Source organism: Melanerpes formicivorus, unplaced genomic scaffold, assembly GCF_026170545.1.
Source record: "Melanerpes formicivorus ecotype bairdi unplaced genomic scaffold, bMelFor1.0.p_v2 SCAF_2, whole genome shotgun sequence".
In the NCBI taxonomy this organism is placed as follows: domain Eukaryota; kingdom Metazoa; phylum Chordata; class Aves; order Piciformes; family Picidae; genus Melanerpes; species Melanerpes formicivorus.
In genome coordinates this window covers 39767937-39782167 of record NW_027142354.1, presented here as the reverse complement: position 1 = coordinate 39782167, position 14231 = coordinate 39767937, and the positions used below count along the sequence as shown (strand labels likewise).

General features: G+C 35.6%; 1 protein-coding gene across 1 annotated transcript in view; it reads right to left on the bottom strand.

Annotated features, from left to right (window-relative positions):
* DNAH8 (dynein axonemal heavy chain 8) overlaps positions 1-14231 on the bottom strand; it is a 153620-nt gene that overhangs the window by 44512 nt on the left and 94877 nt on the right. Inside the window, exons 53-64 of the mRNA XM_068148416.1 lie at positions 12727-12940; positions 12081-12190; positions 11399-11562; positions 10180-10372; positions 9667-9789; positions 7927-8057; positions 6718-6871; positions 6236-6400; positions 5344-5570; positions 4477-4595; positions 1904-2007; positions 119-295 (exon numbers count right to left, since the gene is read on the bottom strand). Of these exons, the coding sequence (XP_068004517.1) occupies positions 119-295; positions 1904-2007; positions 4477-4595; positions 5344-5570; positions 6236-6400; positions 6718-6871; positions 7927-8057; positions 9667-9789; positions 10180-10372; positions 11399-11562; positions 12081-12190; positions 12727-12940 (1881 nt within the window). The remainder of the gene's footprint in view (positions 1-118; positions 296-1903; positions 2008-4476; positions 4596-5343; positions 5571-6235; positions 6401-6717; positions 6872-7926; positions 8058-9666; positions 9790-10179; positions 10373-11398; positions 11563-12080; positions 12191-12726; positions 12941-14231) is intronic.

The following is a 14231-nucleotide window of genomic DNA, read 5'->3' as shown; positions in this document are numbered from 1 at the left end:
TAACTGGGAAGAGCTGGTGACAGGAGTTAAAACTAAGTGACAACTGGTGGCTCTAGCCTTTCTTTCAGGGGTAATTCAAATAGTACTAGACTAATGAAAATGTAAGAATTTTATTCACATTTAGTGCAGCTTCTGCTTCTTCTAGTGCTGGTTTAGCTGCTTCCAGTTTAGTCTCCGCTTTCACTTTTTCTAAATCAATTTCATCTACAATTTTTTGTGCTTTATCTTTCACACCTTGGACTTCATTTTTTACTATAGCTGCAGCTTCAGCACTTTCTGTGACTTCTGCTAGTACCTAGGATTAATAATAAACACAAAATATTTAAATTAAAGTGGTGGAATAAGTAATTAAGATATCAAACACAAGAGAAAACAGATATGTAAAGGGTATTATACAGAAAAATACAAAGCTAACTCTAACTAATATGAATATACAAACATAAAATTACTATATAATGTATTATATTTATATATGATATAAATAATGCCTAGTATGGCATTATATAACTTTTATCCTACTTGAAACTATACTTAAAAAATACAACCATTACCTGGGTTTTTTAGCTGTAATTCTGCAGATAAAAATAAAAATGCTATTGCTAACCAAAATCTGCAAGATGGAATACCATCTGCACCAATAGTCAGCCTCTTTTACTCCTTTAGTCTAAAAAGTCTCACTTTTAATTAGATATCCATTTGTGTCTGGTTATTCAGTATATATATTTTTAATTCTCTTGTGCATGTGCATACAGTTGGTGTCAGAATGTTTTTGGACTCAGCTACAGAGTCAAGGCTGACACTCTATACAAGAGCATAAACAGTACTCTCAAACATCTTTGAACAAAATAGGACAGGTAAAATCTGCAAATTCCTCCATTTTTGTGTGTGAAATCCAGTTCTGATTTCTAAGAGCACCTCTCCTGTGAGGACAGACTGAATGAGTCAGAGCTCTTCAGTCTGGAGAAGAGAAGGCTCCAAGGAGACCTTATTGTGGCCTTCCAGTATCTTAAGGGGGCCTACAAGAAAGCTGGGGAGGGACTTTTTAGGGTGTCAGGTAGAGATAAGACCAGTGGGAATGGAGCAAAAATAGAAATGGGTAGATTCAGATTGGATATTAGGAAGAAATTCTTCACCATGAGGATGGTGAGACACTGGAACAGGTTGCTCAGGGAAGTGGTAGAAGCCACATCCTCAGATGCTTTTTGAAGGCCAGGCTGGATGTCACTCTGAGCAACCTGCTCCGGTGTGAGGTGTCCCTGCCCATGGCAAAGTGGTTGGAACTAGATGATCCTTGAGGTCCTTTCCAACCTTAACAATTGTATGATTCTATGATTCTGTTACTAAGGGGAAAAAAATACATAGACAACGGATGATAATACTACATGTGATTTAAATAAATATTTGTTCTGTTATTATTTTTCTTCTACCCTTATCACAATTCTTCTGCTTTTGGTCAGCCATAAGTGGCACCCTATTCAAAAATTTGACAACTGAGAGGCTACATGGATGATTGACAGAGAATTATGTCAAAATGCATATCAAATGAAAATGTTAAACAAAGTAAACTCTGGTAGTATATCAGTTGTCCTGCTGAAATAAGTATCGTTTCAACACTTTCTTGTAACTGTCTCTTTCAAAAGATTAAAGGTCTTGAAGAATGCAAGCAGTCACTCAGGTTGCAAATGCAAGGAGAACAGGGACGGGACTTGATATCTATTGCAGTCTTAATATGCCCCACTTTCAGAAGTAAATGCTTGAATCAACATGCTAGAGAGAGAGGATGGTTTTAGATCATGGTGCACATTTTTTGGCTTGCACAAATTGTGAGAAAATTCTGCAATAGCACCACGATATATCCTGGTGCTATCTGCTGCCTTTTGCTATTTAACACTCAAGTACTTACTTTATCTGCCCTAACAGATGCCAAAGCCAGTTCCTTCTCCTTAACGGCCAGCTTCTTAGAGAGTTCAGCAACAGATTCACTGGCCTCCATCAGCTTAGACAAACCTATTTAAAGTAAAATATATAATCTAGAGAAATGTAATCTATATTTTTCCTAGTTAGATAATTACAACATAGGGCTAGGTCCAAAATGCTTTGTATTTTATAGTTTCATTTAAGTTTGTGTAAAGGCAAGAAAGGAGTTGCAAGCAGTCATACTATCATGATTGTGTCTACTATTCTCATGTCATGATTTCATGGATATAGATGAATTCACAAGGTGCAAATTTATTATAAACAAGCTTGATTCTTCATGCAAAAGAAATCCATACTTCTTAGCTTTAGTTTGTTATAGCTGTAAACAATATCTAAAAGCGCATAGTTGAATATGGTCTAATTGTATAGATTCTTGGGAGGGAGAAAGAAAGAAAGAAAAGGATGGGGGGACATAAAGTCACAGGACAATCAGAAAACCAGGCTGATGTTGTCTTAATATCATTGCCTGAGGAAATAACATAAATATTAGGATCAACTTCTTTAAAGGAAGAAATTGAGTTGCCAAAAGTGGATCTAAGGATCACAGGAAGATCAGAAATACCACTGCCTGCATATTGAGCATACCCTCTCTTATGCTTAGTGACAAAGAGTGCAGAAAAGCATTTAAAAGCATCTGTGACCATCTGGTGGTGGGTGTTTAGGGAGGAGACTGGATGGGGCGCTTGGTGCCATGTTTTAGTTGATTAGATAGTGTTGGGTGATAGGTTGGACTCGATCTTGAAGGTCTCTTCCAACCTGTTCTGTTCTATTCTATTCTATTCTATTCTATTCTATTCTATTCTATTCTATTCTATTCTATTCTATTCTAAGCAAGAAACCTTTACAGCTCTTTCAGGTCCCCTACATACTTCCAATCACAAGAAGAACACAGCATGCCAGCAGCTAGCCACAGAGCAACAGTATCATGTCAGAAGGTAACTCTTTTTATTTAGCGCTTGCAGTCACAGGCAAATGTCTGATATAGACCTTAGAAAAAGGAATAGTCTTTTTCAGAGGAATGTGTTGAATTCCATATAAGAACTTTATTGATTTCAGCTACAACTTGTCTAAAGCATGTTTAAAAGTATTTTAATCCTACAGAGGGAATTGAAGTAATCTCTATCTCTTGTCAATATGGTTTGTAACCTGACTAATGACTGCAGAAAAATAGAGAATAAAGAAAATTACAATCAATCTTTATTAAAGTACTAGGCTGCAGTACTCCTAGCACCTCCTGGATGTGATTTCTGACACTTTTAATTATCAGGAAATATAGCACCAAGTTGCCTAAATGAGTGGCATTTCCGTTTTGTCAAACATGAACTAAGGTCTTGTAGAACCACAGCTCCACATGAAAATACATTATCTGTTCATGTGGTGCTCTAGCAAGGATTCAGCAGATTCTGAGAGAAGACACAAGGCAACAAACATTGATAAAGAGTTGTAATTGCCATTGCAACTCATTTTTTTCCTCATTTCTGTTACAAGATTTTTCACTCAAAGTGACAAAGCAGGAAAGAAATTACTTCTGTCTTTCATATCATGCTGCTGACAAGCACACTTTCAGTGTGCACAAGAAATCAGCATTGACTAAAGTATTTCTTACAATTTTGCTGCTTTACAGGCATTTTGAATTGGCCCAGACATTACACAGAGGAAAAATATGTCAACAAGGAGATGACAAAAGTGACATTATATTAGCTGAGATTAATAATGTAAAATTTAAATCCTTTATCAGGATAATATCCAAACAAACTGAAACAGCTTTCAAAGTTAATAATTTTAACTCTGTAAATATTTTGACACAAATTGATAAAAGACCAAGGAATAAAGGATGTTTGTATGAGATAATAGCTAAATAATTCACAACATACTTTTTGAGAAAGTTCCTTAGGATGCAGTAATAGTGGAGCACATTTGGAGTCAGGGATGACCAGTATTGTTGTTGTTTTGAAACACACCCTTTCTGTGCAAATGAAACTATTGGGTATGTTTTCTGACTGGCATAAATATTGCCCATAAGAAGACAAACGTGATCAGGATGCTGCAGTAGAAAATGTACATGGGCATGGGCACCTATACACAATCATTTTATTTTGAAGACTAAGGGATGAACAATAAAGTGGGAGGCTAGGGAAATCTACATGTGAAATCAGTATCTGTGTTTATAGCTACCTCTACACTAGTAAATCAGATGCACTCTCTGGCCATTTTCAGGTCCTATTTTCTGTCACAAATGCTAAACTGGAAATATTAAAGTTAAATATAATGCTGAAATGAATGATTTAGCTAGCGACTTCCTTGAGGCATTTCTTTAAGGCAATCGTTATGAGCCGATCAGAACTGGAGTGCTTGGAAACGTTCCTCATATGCTACCAGTTTTAAACCATGATCCAGCAGAACTGATTTTAAGTGATCACTGAACAGGAAGTTTAATATTAAAACACAGATCATTTGAGACCATGCATGGAAATATACATTTATCTGCATATTGCTTACCAATTTGCATACGTTCAGCTTGTTCATTAATACTCTCTAACTTTTCAGTATAAACTTCTTTGTAGCCGTTGATGAAAGAGAGATAGGATTTAGGTGTCACATAAGTTCTTCTTCGATAGCTGAAACATAGTACATTGGCAATATAAACACATAAACTATTTGACTGATTCCAATGAAACAGAAAATTATATAAATCAAGTCTTTAATTTCTTCAGAATGCAAGCTGTGATTGTCAATTACTTTTTTAAAATCCTCATAAGTAAGACTAAAGATCATTGAATAGAATCATAGAATCAATAAGGTTGGAAAAGACCTCAAAGATCATCTAGTCCATCCTGTTACCCAAGACCTCATGACTACTAGACCATGGCACCAAGTGCCACATCCAATCCCCTCTTGAACACCTCCAGGGATTGGTGACTCTACCATCTCCCTGGGCAGCACATTCGAATGGCTAACAACTCTCTCTATCAAGAACTTTCTCTTCACCTCAAGCTTAAACTTCCACTGGCACATCTTGAGACTGTGTCCTCTTATTCTGTTGCTGGTTGCCTGGGAGAAGAGACCAACCCCCTCCTGGCTACAACCACCCTTCAGGTAGTTGTAGACAGCAATAAGGTCTCCCCTGAACCTCCTCTTCTCCAGGCTAAACAATCCCAGCTCCTTCAGCCAGAATAGTAGTAATAAGGATGCTAAATTTGCTACAGGATAATAATTATTTTTCATGGCCTTTGCATATATTGGTATAGCAGATTTATTTTTGTATTAGCCTTAAAATACACCTTTTTATTTATATAACACAATGAGTTCAAAACCCAAAATCAATAGCAACAATTACGAGATTATTACATTTGTATAAAACATTACCTTTGGAAGTAATTCTCACAGCTTTCTGAAACTATATCATGAAAGAGACCCATAGTTTCCACTGTTTGTGTTTTAACTGATGCAGAACAGACCATATTAAATTCTGAGAGGAAATAGGTGGCTACAGCTACAAGAGCTTCCTTGGGCCATCGACTGAACCAGTCCATGGTGCACCCTGATATGAGGCCAGGAAACTTCAAAGAGCGAGCACGGAACTTCTCACCTACCTAAAAAAAACCAAACAACACTGTTAATTTAGAATATGATACTTAATTAAGTCAATCAAGATGTTTAGTCATATAAATAATTAGGGATTTTTTTTCCCCAGTTAATTTTCTGCTTAGAATATTTGCCCATTTTTAAAGTATTTTGTTACATTTTGAACATTCAATATTTTATGAAATTTGAATTTAGAAGTCCATATCAAATATAAATGTTTCTTATAATTTTAAAACCTCAATTAACTTATTTTGATATCCATTAAATTCTTGTTTTTCAGGTAACAAGCAAGAGTTTCACACAGACATATTCATTGCTTTGTACTAGGAACGATTATGCCAAAAGGAAAAGAAATAAATTAACATGTGTAGGAGAAGGGCAATAAAGGTCTTCGCCTGCTTACACCTTGTCCTGGAAGCTGTGCTCAGGGTGAACAGAACATCTATAATACAACAAATTTGTAAGGATGATTTAATTTTTAAGAATTTTGGGTTTAACTTCTGACAGCTGTACCATTATTTTTATGACATCAGCAATTCCAACCAGACTTCAGTAATCTTTTAATGCATGCCTAAGTCTCCATAAAAATGTAAAGCTTGAATAATCCTGTCATACCCTTATGAAATAGTTTGCTAATGGAAGTAATGAAGATAGGTATGAAGTAAAAACTCACTGGAGAAAAGCAGAGTACAACATGCAAGTTCTTCTTTGCCCGAGATAAAAAGTATTCATAAAGATTATCAAAGGTAGGAGGACAGCGAGGCATCTCTTTCTTCATCACAGCTATTAATCCTTGGGTGATTTCATCCAGTTCATCACGAGCAAATAAATTAGAAATCTGTTTATAAAATTAATTACGGGCATGTAATTATTGTAGCGTTTGTACGGGCCAACAAATCTTCATTTAATAAAAGCTATGGAACTTTCCATTACAGCTACATATCTCTTCCTGGCTTACACTGAAATAGAGGTATAAAGGAACTTCATACCAAGAGTACTCCTTACTTTAAAAGCTGATGTATTTTACAGTTAATTGTTATTGATTCTACAATCAATTTTATTACCTAAACTAATAGAAGTAGAAAAAAATGGTGGGAGTAAACTCTGCAGGTTTCTGATTCTAAAATACACTGTCTGTCATGCCAAGACCCTTACCTCGCCTGAAGATAGCAGATTGTTTATGTATTCCAGAAATGACTCCTCTTTTATTTCATTATCAGTGAAAATAAAAGTGATGCCTTGCCCTTCCCCCCCAGCTGTTCTGTACAACAATTTTAAATCATCTGAGAGATTGCTTACATTGTAGGACCTAGGAATAAAAGGAAACAATCCTTGTTAATTTGGACCAATTCAGAATACTGTTATTTTCACATTATGGTGTTTTATAAATGGAATGGAATGGAATGGAATGGAATGGAATGGAATGGAATGGAATGGAATGGAATGGAATGGAATGGAATGGAATGGAATGAACCAGGTTGGAAAAGATCTTTGAGATCAGTGAGTGAAATATATCATCCAACACTATCTAATCAACCAAACCATGATACTGAAAGCATCCTTTATGAACATACATATTTTGACTCAGGAATAGCTAACACATGGTCCCACTTTTCAGCTCAAGAAGTCTTACTTTGTATATAAACCAGACAAGAATTTATTATCTTCCTCATTTTTAAATAGTGACAAAATATGTTTAAAAAAAAAAATTAACAAAAGACTGTTGAAAGCATAAAGCTGTTGAATAGACTAGACTAGACTAGACTAGACTAGACTAGACTAGACTAGACCAGACCAGACCAGGTTGGAAGAAACCTTCAAGATCATCACGTCCAACCTATCCTCCAACACCACCTAATCAACTAAACCATGGCACCAAGCACCCTATCAAGTCTCCTCCTAAACACCTCCACTGATGGTGACTCCACCACCTCCCCAGGCAGCCCATTCCAATGGGCAATCACTCTTTCTGTATAGAATTTCTTCCTAACATCCAGCCTAAACTTCCCCTGGTGCAGCTTGAGACTGTGTCCTCTTGTTCTGGTGCTGATTGCCTGGGAGAAGAGACCAACCTCCACCTGGCTACAACCTCCCTTCAGGTAGTTGTAGAGAGCAATAAGGTCTGCCCTGAGCCTCCTCTTCTCCAGGCTAAGCAACCCCACCTCCCTCAGTTTCTCCTCATAGGGCTTGCGTTCCAAACCCCTGTCCAACTTTGTTGCCCTTCTCTGGACACATTCCAGCAAGTCAACATCCTTCCTAAACTGAGGGGCCCAGAACTGGACACAGTACTCAGTGTGGCCTAACCAGTTTACAAAAAGAAAGCAAGAGCATAAATTCAGCTTGTATATTTCTTGTATTTCTTACCTGGTCAAAGTGATCTGAAATATTTTATAGCCAGCAATAAAGGAAGCCAGCCTTGAAAGACTTTGTTTTCCAGAACCACCGACTCCAACAAGTAATGCATTTCCATATGGTGTCCGAATTATTCGGGAAATCTATATAGGGAAAAAAAATGAAGAAAAAATAAGAAAAAATGTGAATTAGGAAAATTTTAAATCTCTTATACTCTATTTACTAGAGTATCAAAATGGTACTTGCAGAATTTTGTTTTTCTTAAAAGAACACCTGTACATTCTTTGGAAATATAATTTAGCCAGTGAAAAAGCTGAATGTAAGAATATAGGATGATTATAATCATATAAAGGATTTAAATATGTAAAAAGACTCTTTGAGTTCCAGTTTATGTTGAAGGTGTCATCCTCAATGTGTTTTAAAATACCAGGAAACTTTAGCTAGAAGAATAAATATACTACATTCTTAATTTCAGGAATCTGAAAGACTTGGACACATGTAAACGATCATTTAGTGTTATCTTCTATTTTCTCTACCATCAGTGTTTCCTTTGAGATAGTTTTCTTAATGAGTCTCCAAGATGCATACTCTGGATTAAAAGCTTGCTATGCTATTTCATTTTTACATGTCCCTTGTATACATGTCTTCCTTGAGTTTATTATATATTAAGTGCCCTATTACTGTTAAGATGCTACAGTTTGTTTTGCTCCTCATGTAAATCATGTACAGAATGCGAAAGATTGGCATCTACACCAAGATTTTCAATTCCATTCATTTTTTCCTTTAAGGAAGCTTTGGGTTTATGTATAGCTCCTTCTGAGCCTGCCCAGACAACGACATTAAAACAGAAATCTAGAAGTGACATTACAAGCATGACTAAATTTACTATCACCACAGTGGCAGCAGGGCTTCTGTCTGCTACCGAAGTGCATATCCCATGAATTCTGGTTAAAACTTGCCAATGCAAATGGAATATTAGAGACATTGAAGGCCTTGTGAAATTCACCTAGTATTACATGAACTGTTTTTTAAAATAAAATTGTTTTCTTTTTTTTTAAATGCAAAAGCAAGCAAAATTATTTGCTTCACTACAGGTCGGGTAGAGAAGAACCAAACCTTCTGGTTTGGTTTCACTGTGGCTTCAGTAAATGGATCATCAAGTTAAAGTAATTCCGGAGAGAACTAACACAACTTCTTAAACATTAGGCAGAGTGATTTGAATAAATCTCATGTTTAGTCTTTTCCTTCCCCACCATGAATCAGAACCTGACTTGAGATAAATTTTTCCCTTGTATTTTCCTTTCTGAATAGGAGTTGAACTGATTGTAAATTAAGACTTTCCTCTGCCTTACAGGCTGATTCTACTGCAGCTCTGATTTATATTTCTTGTCATGTCTCTCATCCAATCAGATTGACATTTCAGTCATTTGTCATGTACAGATACCTTTGAAGTGTTCTCTGCATTTTAAAGGATTAAAAAAAATCCTATATACAAAATTAAAAAGCACCTCCTTATGACCCCTCCTAGGAAAATCTTCATATCTCTGAATACACAAAAGCTTAAAGAAACATATAAAATTAGGTATTTATTACAAAACCATGCACACAGGTAAAATGAATGTAGCTCTTTCCTAGTTCTTAAAAATTATTAAGCAATGATGGTATGTTTAGGGATAAGAATAACTTTTCAGAATGTGCCCTGCAATCATAGCTTGCCCAAATCAGCAAATAAAAAAGTAATAAACTCCAAACCTTAATAATATGTGTCATTGCATCCTTAAAAAACACCAAATCAAGAAATGAGCCTCTAATGTATTCATTGTATTGTCTCTGGTACATTTGCAACTTTTCACACAGAAACTCTAAGCTTGGAACCTGAAAATAAAGAAATACATAATTCAGTAACAGTACCAGTGTGGCCCTTCAGAATGTTAATCTACATTTTTATATAAACTTGAGCTCATGCGCTGGCCGTGTGCAATCATATTTTCCAGTTAATTCACTACAGTGATCTTAGCTGTGCTTAAGCAGAATTTTTCTGCTAATGCAGGAAAAACTAAACAACATTTATATGGCATTATGAACTTTAACATAATTAAAATTACTTGTTGCATAATAACCAGAAACAATTTAAATATGTGTTCACAAATAATGTGGTATGTATTCATTAAAACATTCTCTATGATATGACTTCAGCAATATAACACACTTGATAATTAAAGGGAAAAAATCAGTGCCTAGTAGTTTTAGTGTAAAATTAAATACCTTCTCATAAATTTTTGGTGCTTCAAACACGAAATCTTCTGGTTCATCACCAGTTGGTTCAGGTATGTCCCGTAAAAAGTCTACAAAATAAGGTTCAGCTTGGAGAACTTCTGTTAAGTTTGCTTCCACACATTCCTCAATCACTTTATTAATGGCTTTATCAAACCAAGTTGTATCCTCAGGAGTAATAAATCTAAAAGAGGCATAGATTAGTGCAATTTAAAAAAAGGTTCATGTAAGTTTTAATATTAACAGATCAAGATCCTTGAGTACTCTGATTATCTGTGGTTGTGATTATCTGAGAAGCAACCAAGAAAATGGTAAACATAAAGGCACAAATCACTTCAATCCCAGAAAAATGGAATGCCAACTGTGAGCATCAAACTATAGGGAATTTTTTTTCATCTTTACTTCTTTTCCTTTTCAGTGATACAACTGGTAGGAAAATAGGACAAACATGAAAAACCTGTTACACAGTGCTCTGAGTTTTCAAATAAATAAGGAGTATTGAAGGACTGTGATACAGCTACAGCTTAAATATATATTCATTATTGTTAGTGTTTCTCAGTGATGATGCTATAATACTAATGGAATCTAGAAGCAACATGGAAGAAGGGACTGCATGTCACAATCCCTCTCTTCACTTCACCATATAACATCTCTATACAAATACATATATTCCTCTTATTTTTCAAATTATCTACAACAAATAAATAACATTTCAGTAAACCTCTGTGATACTGCTCCTAACTTTCAAACAAAAAATTATACACTGTGACCTGTATGAAACTTTTTCACCAGTGGGTACGATCCTAATCTCAAATTCAAATTAAACATTTTCCCCTTTTCTATTAACAGCACTCTGCTGTTAATGCATGTACATGAATTTCAGGTAATTGGTGAGTTTTTATAATAGACAGTAGTTGAGCCACTCAACATTCTGTGATTCTAAGGAGCATGGTTTAGTACCAGATGTGGCAGAGTTACGTAACAGTTGGACTCCATGACCTTCAAGGTTTTTTCCAAAGAAAGAGATCTTATTATTCTGATTTTATGACAGTTGCTGGGATAATATTCCAGTGCAGACTGCATGTAAAGCAAGACAAAAGCTTTTGATATTGGCCTAATGAAGTTTTTCATAATAAGCTTTTCAGATGCATGAGCATAAATAAAGTAAATAGCTAAACCTACTAAATATAAAATGCCATAGTTGTTATACCTGTCAGCTATTACTCTGGTACATTCATGTTTAAAAAGTGTTAGAAGGATGGTGCTGTTGCTGCATTCTTCTGCCTTTATAGTTAACATTCCTTGCCAAATTCTTGAAAGGTCTCGAAGATTGAAGATATAGTGGAATTTAGATGGTGTAGGCAGCATCTTTGTCTAAAGAAAAATATTGTGAAGATTTGAAACCAATTACATTTAGAAGGAATCAAGAACAATCTGAATTATACATTAAAAAATGTAAAGCATAAAAATACCAAAACTACCAGTTTTCACAGATAATACTGCAGGCAAACTCTAAGAAGTCATCAAAAACACCTTATTAGTTTGAAAGCAGGAGCTGGCATCTAAATGCAAAGCCTCAATTCTTATGTGATTATTTCATATGTTGTTCTGGGTTTTCCAAATAAAAAATTGTAATCAATAAAGAATTCTACTCCCTGTTTCCTATCTTTAGTAAATAAATCTTTGGGTAACAAATAAAATCCTAGGCATGAATGGAATGATGCTTCCATATATCTCTTCTATACAGAAGAGATGGGTATTAGCCCATCTTTCTCCTGTTTTTCCGTTGTTATAGATATATTCTTAAGGAATACAGGACTTGATGATCTTGATATTACACTAACAGGCACTATTCAGACTGATTATGATAAAACTTTCCTTTATATTTATACCTTTGTACGCTGCCACAATATTCTGCCTGTTGGAATCAATTTTTTCACCATGTCACAGACCTCAGGGCTGAAATTTCTACAGGGATCAAAGTATCCACAGCCAATAATACCTGAAAAGATAAAATATGATATACCACTAACCTCAAGTTGTAGGATGTGACAAGGTTGGTTGTGAACAAGATATACATGTACTTATTTAAAACGTTAATATGTATTTACATCACAGATAAAATAATGTTGCCTCTTTTGACTATGGCTTTGCTGAACCAGTGTAGAATCATCTGGCAGTAAGTGCTGGCTTTTAACAGCATAATGTACTGGCAAAGTTAACAGAATTGAGAGCTTCAGCAACAGAGGACATTTCAGACACAGCAGAGGTGGGATGGTAAACTATGTAGTAATAGCAGTGCTCATATTCTTTCAGGAAATGCCGTTACATTATTATTTTGCTTGTCCAAAATTAGAAAGACAAGCATTTAAAGGAAGTAATTTCTCTACCACGGAACCAATTTTGCTGAAATATAGTTCAGTAGTTCAGTAGTTCAGTTGTTTTCCTGGAAGTGCTCTAAATTTGTGTGACAAGTGCTTTTATACATTTTAAGTCAATGGTAAAAAATGTTTATACTAAAACAAGAGAAAGAAGTACCGAAAATTTTGTCGATGGATGCATTGGATGGCAACGTACAATTGAATACACAAAACTGTCTCTTTAAGCGCTGGGGAATATCATTACGGCCTCCTCCAGGATGTATCATTGCTGCTATTAGTTGTATATCTACAATTGTAGTGAAGTCTCCAGGTTTATCCAAGCTGTACATTCCTTTCATTTCCATCATCTGACGAACTATTTCATTTGTTACCTGTAAGTTTATGTAACTCATACAAATTAGAACGTCAAACAACAAAACAAAACAAGCAAACAAAAAAACACCTGATAATTTAATTTCTTCTTGTGTTTGTATTCCTTTTACCCAAACAAAGTTAGGTAATGAACTGAGGACAAAATGGGTTTCTTCTGTATTGTGCTGCTGGACATGCAGCTCCAGATGCTCAACCTATGCTTTTTTGTTCTTTCTTAAGCCTTCTTTGAAGCAAAACAATTATGTTGTGGTGTGTTTTTTTTTTTTTATAGAAAATTGTTTATTCTGAAAAGGTTACTTACTCCACATTACATTTTACAGCACCTGTGTGGATCAGGAGGCACCAGAATTTGTCCCTATAGCAACTACTCCATTAACATTCAGCAAGGCTTATGTGCTCACATACCCAAACAAAGTCACATGGTATACAGCAGGACACCAATCAAACCATCATTCCATTAAACATAATTCAGCAATGTCTTGAGCTGGAAGACCTAGGGGAGGACCTTCCATAATGGAGATCGTTCCTGTTATTGAACGCTGCCTGGGCCTGTGAGGGCTTTTCCTCAAACACAGGCACCTTTGTTCTAGACTATGGTAAAACAGCTAGGTATTGTGGCTTACTCAACACTAGTTTCAATGGAAAAAAAAAAAAAGAAAATGTAAACTGCTCTCAAGTGAGAGTAAATTGTGAAAATCAAAACAGTGATATATATTGACATTCAGGTAAAAGGCTAGGTTTCAGTTCAGAAATACTAAAACATATGCTTGGCTTCCACTTCGACAAAAACATCTTTCCAAAGTGAAGAGGAGGAACTGTTCAGTCTATCTACACTCACTTATATCCATGCTGCCACTTAAGTACTTCCCCAAGCCCACTCTCACCACCAAACTCACTACCCACACTCTTAACAAACCAACCCAATGCTCCAAGTAGCCTTAACATGAAGTGTGAGCTTCACAGAAGTCAGCAAGTCTGAGCATTCAGAAGTGCCTAGAGGCCCCAGATTTCTCGCTTGTTATTCATTCTGAGCAAATTTTCAAAAGTAATTGTATTAATTCTTGGTCCTTATGTTAGTATAGATGTTCCAGAAGGCATAGGATCCTGGGCTGGAAATATTTCAGATCTGCTATGGGAAGGAACTGAGATTCTTGTACCTGATCTTGGGTATGTATAGGCATATGAGTGTTACACACCCAAACCACAGATGGGCTAATCAAAAGCCAGATATCTTTAATATGGTTTGCAAGCCAATGTGTCACTTCTGAATTTGGACATAGCCTTACTTTC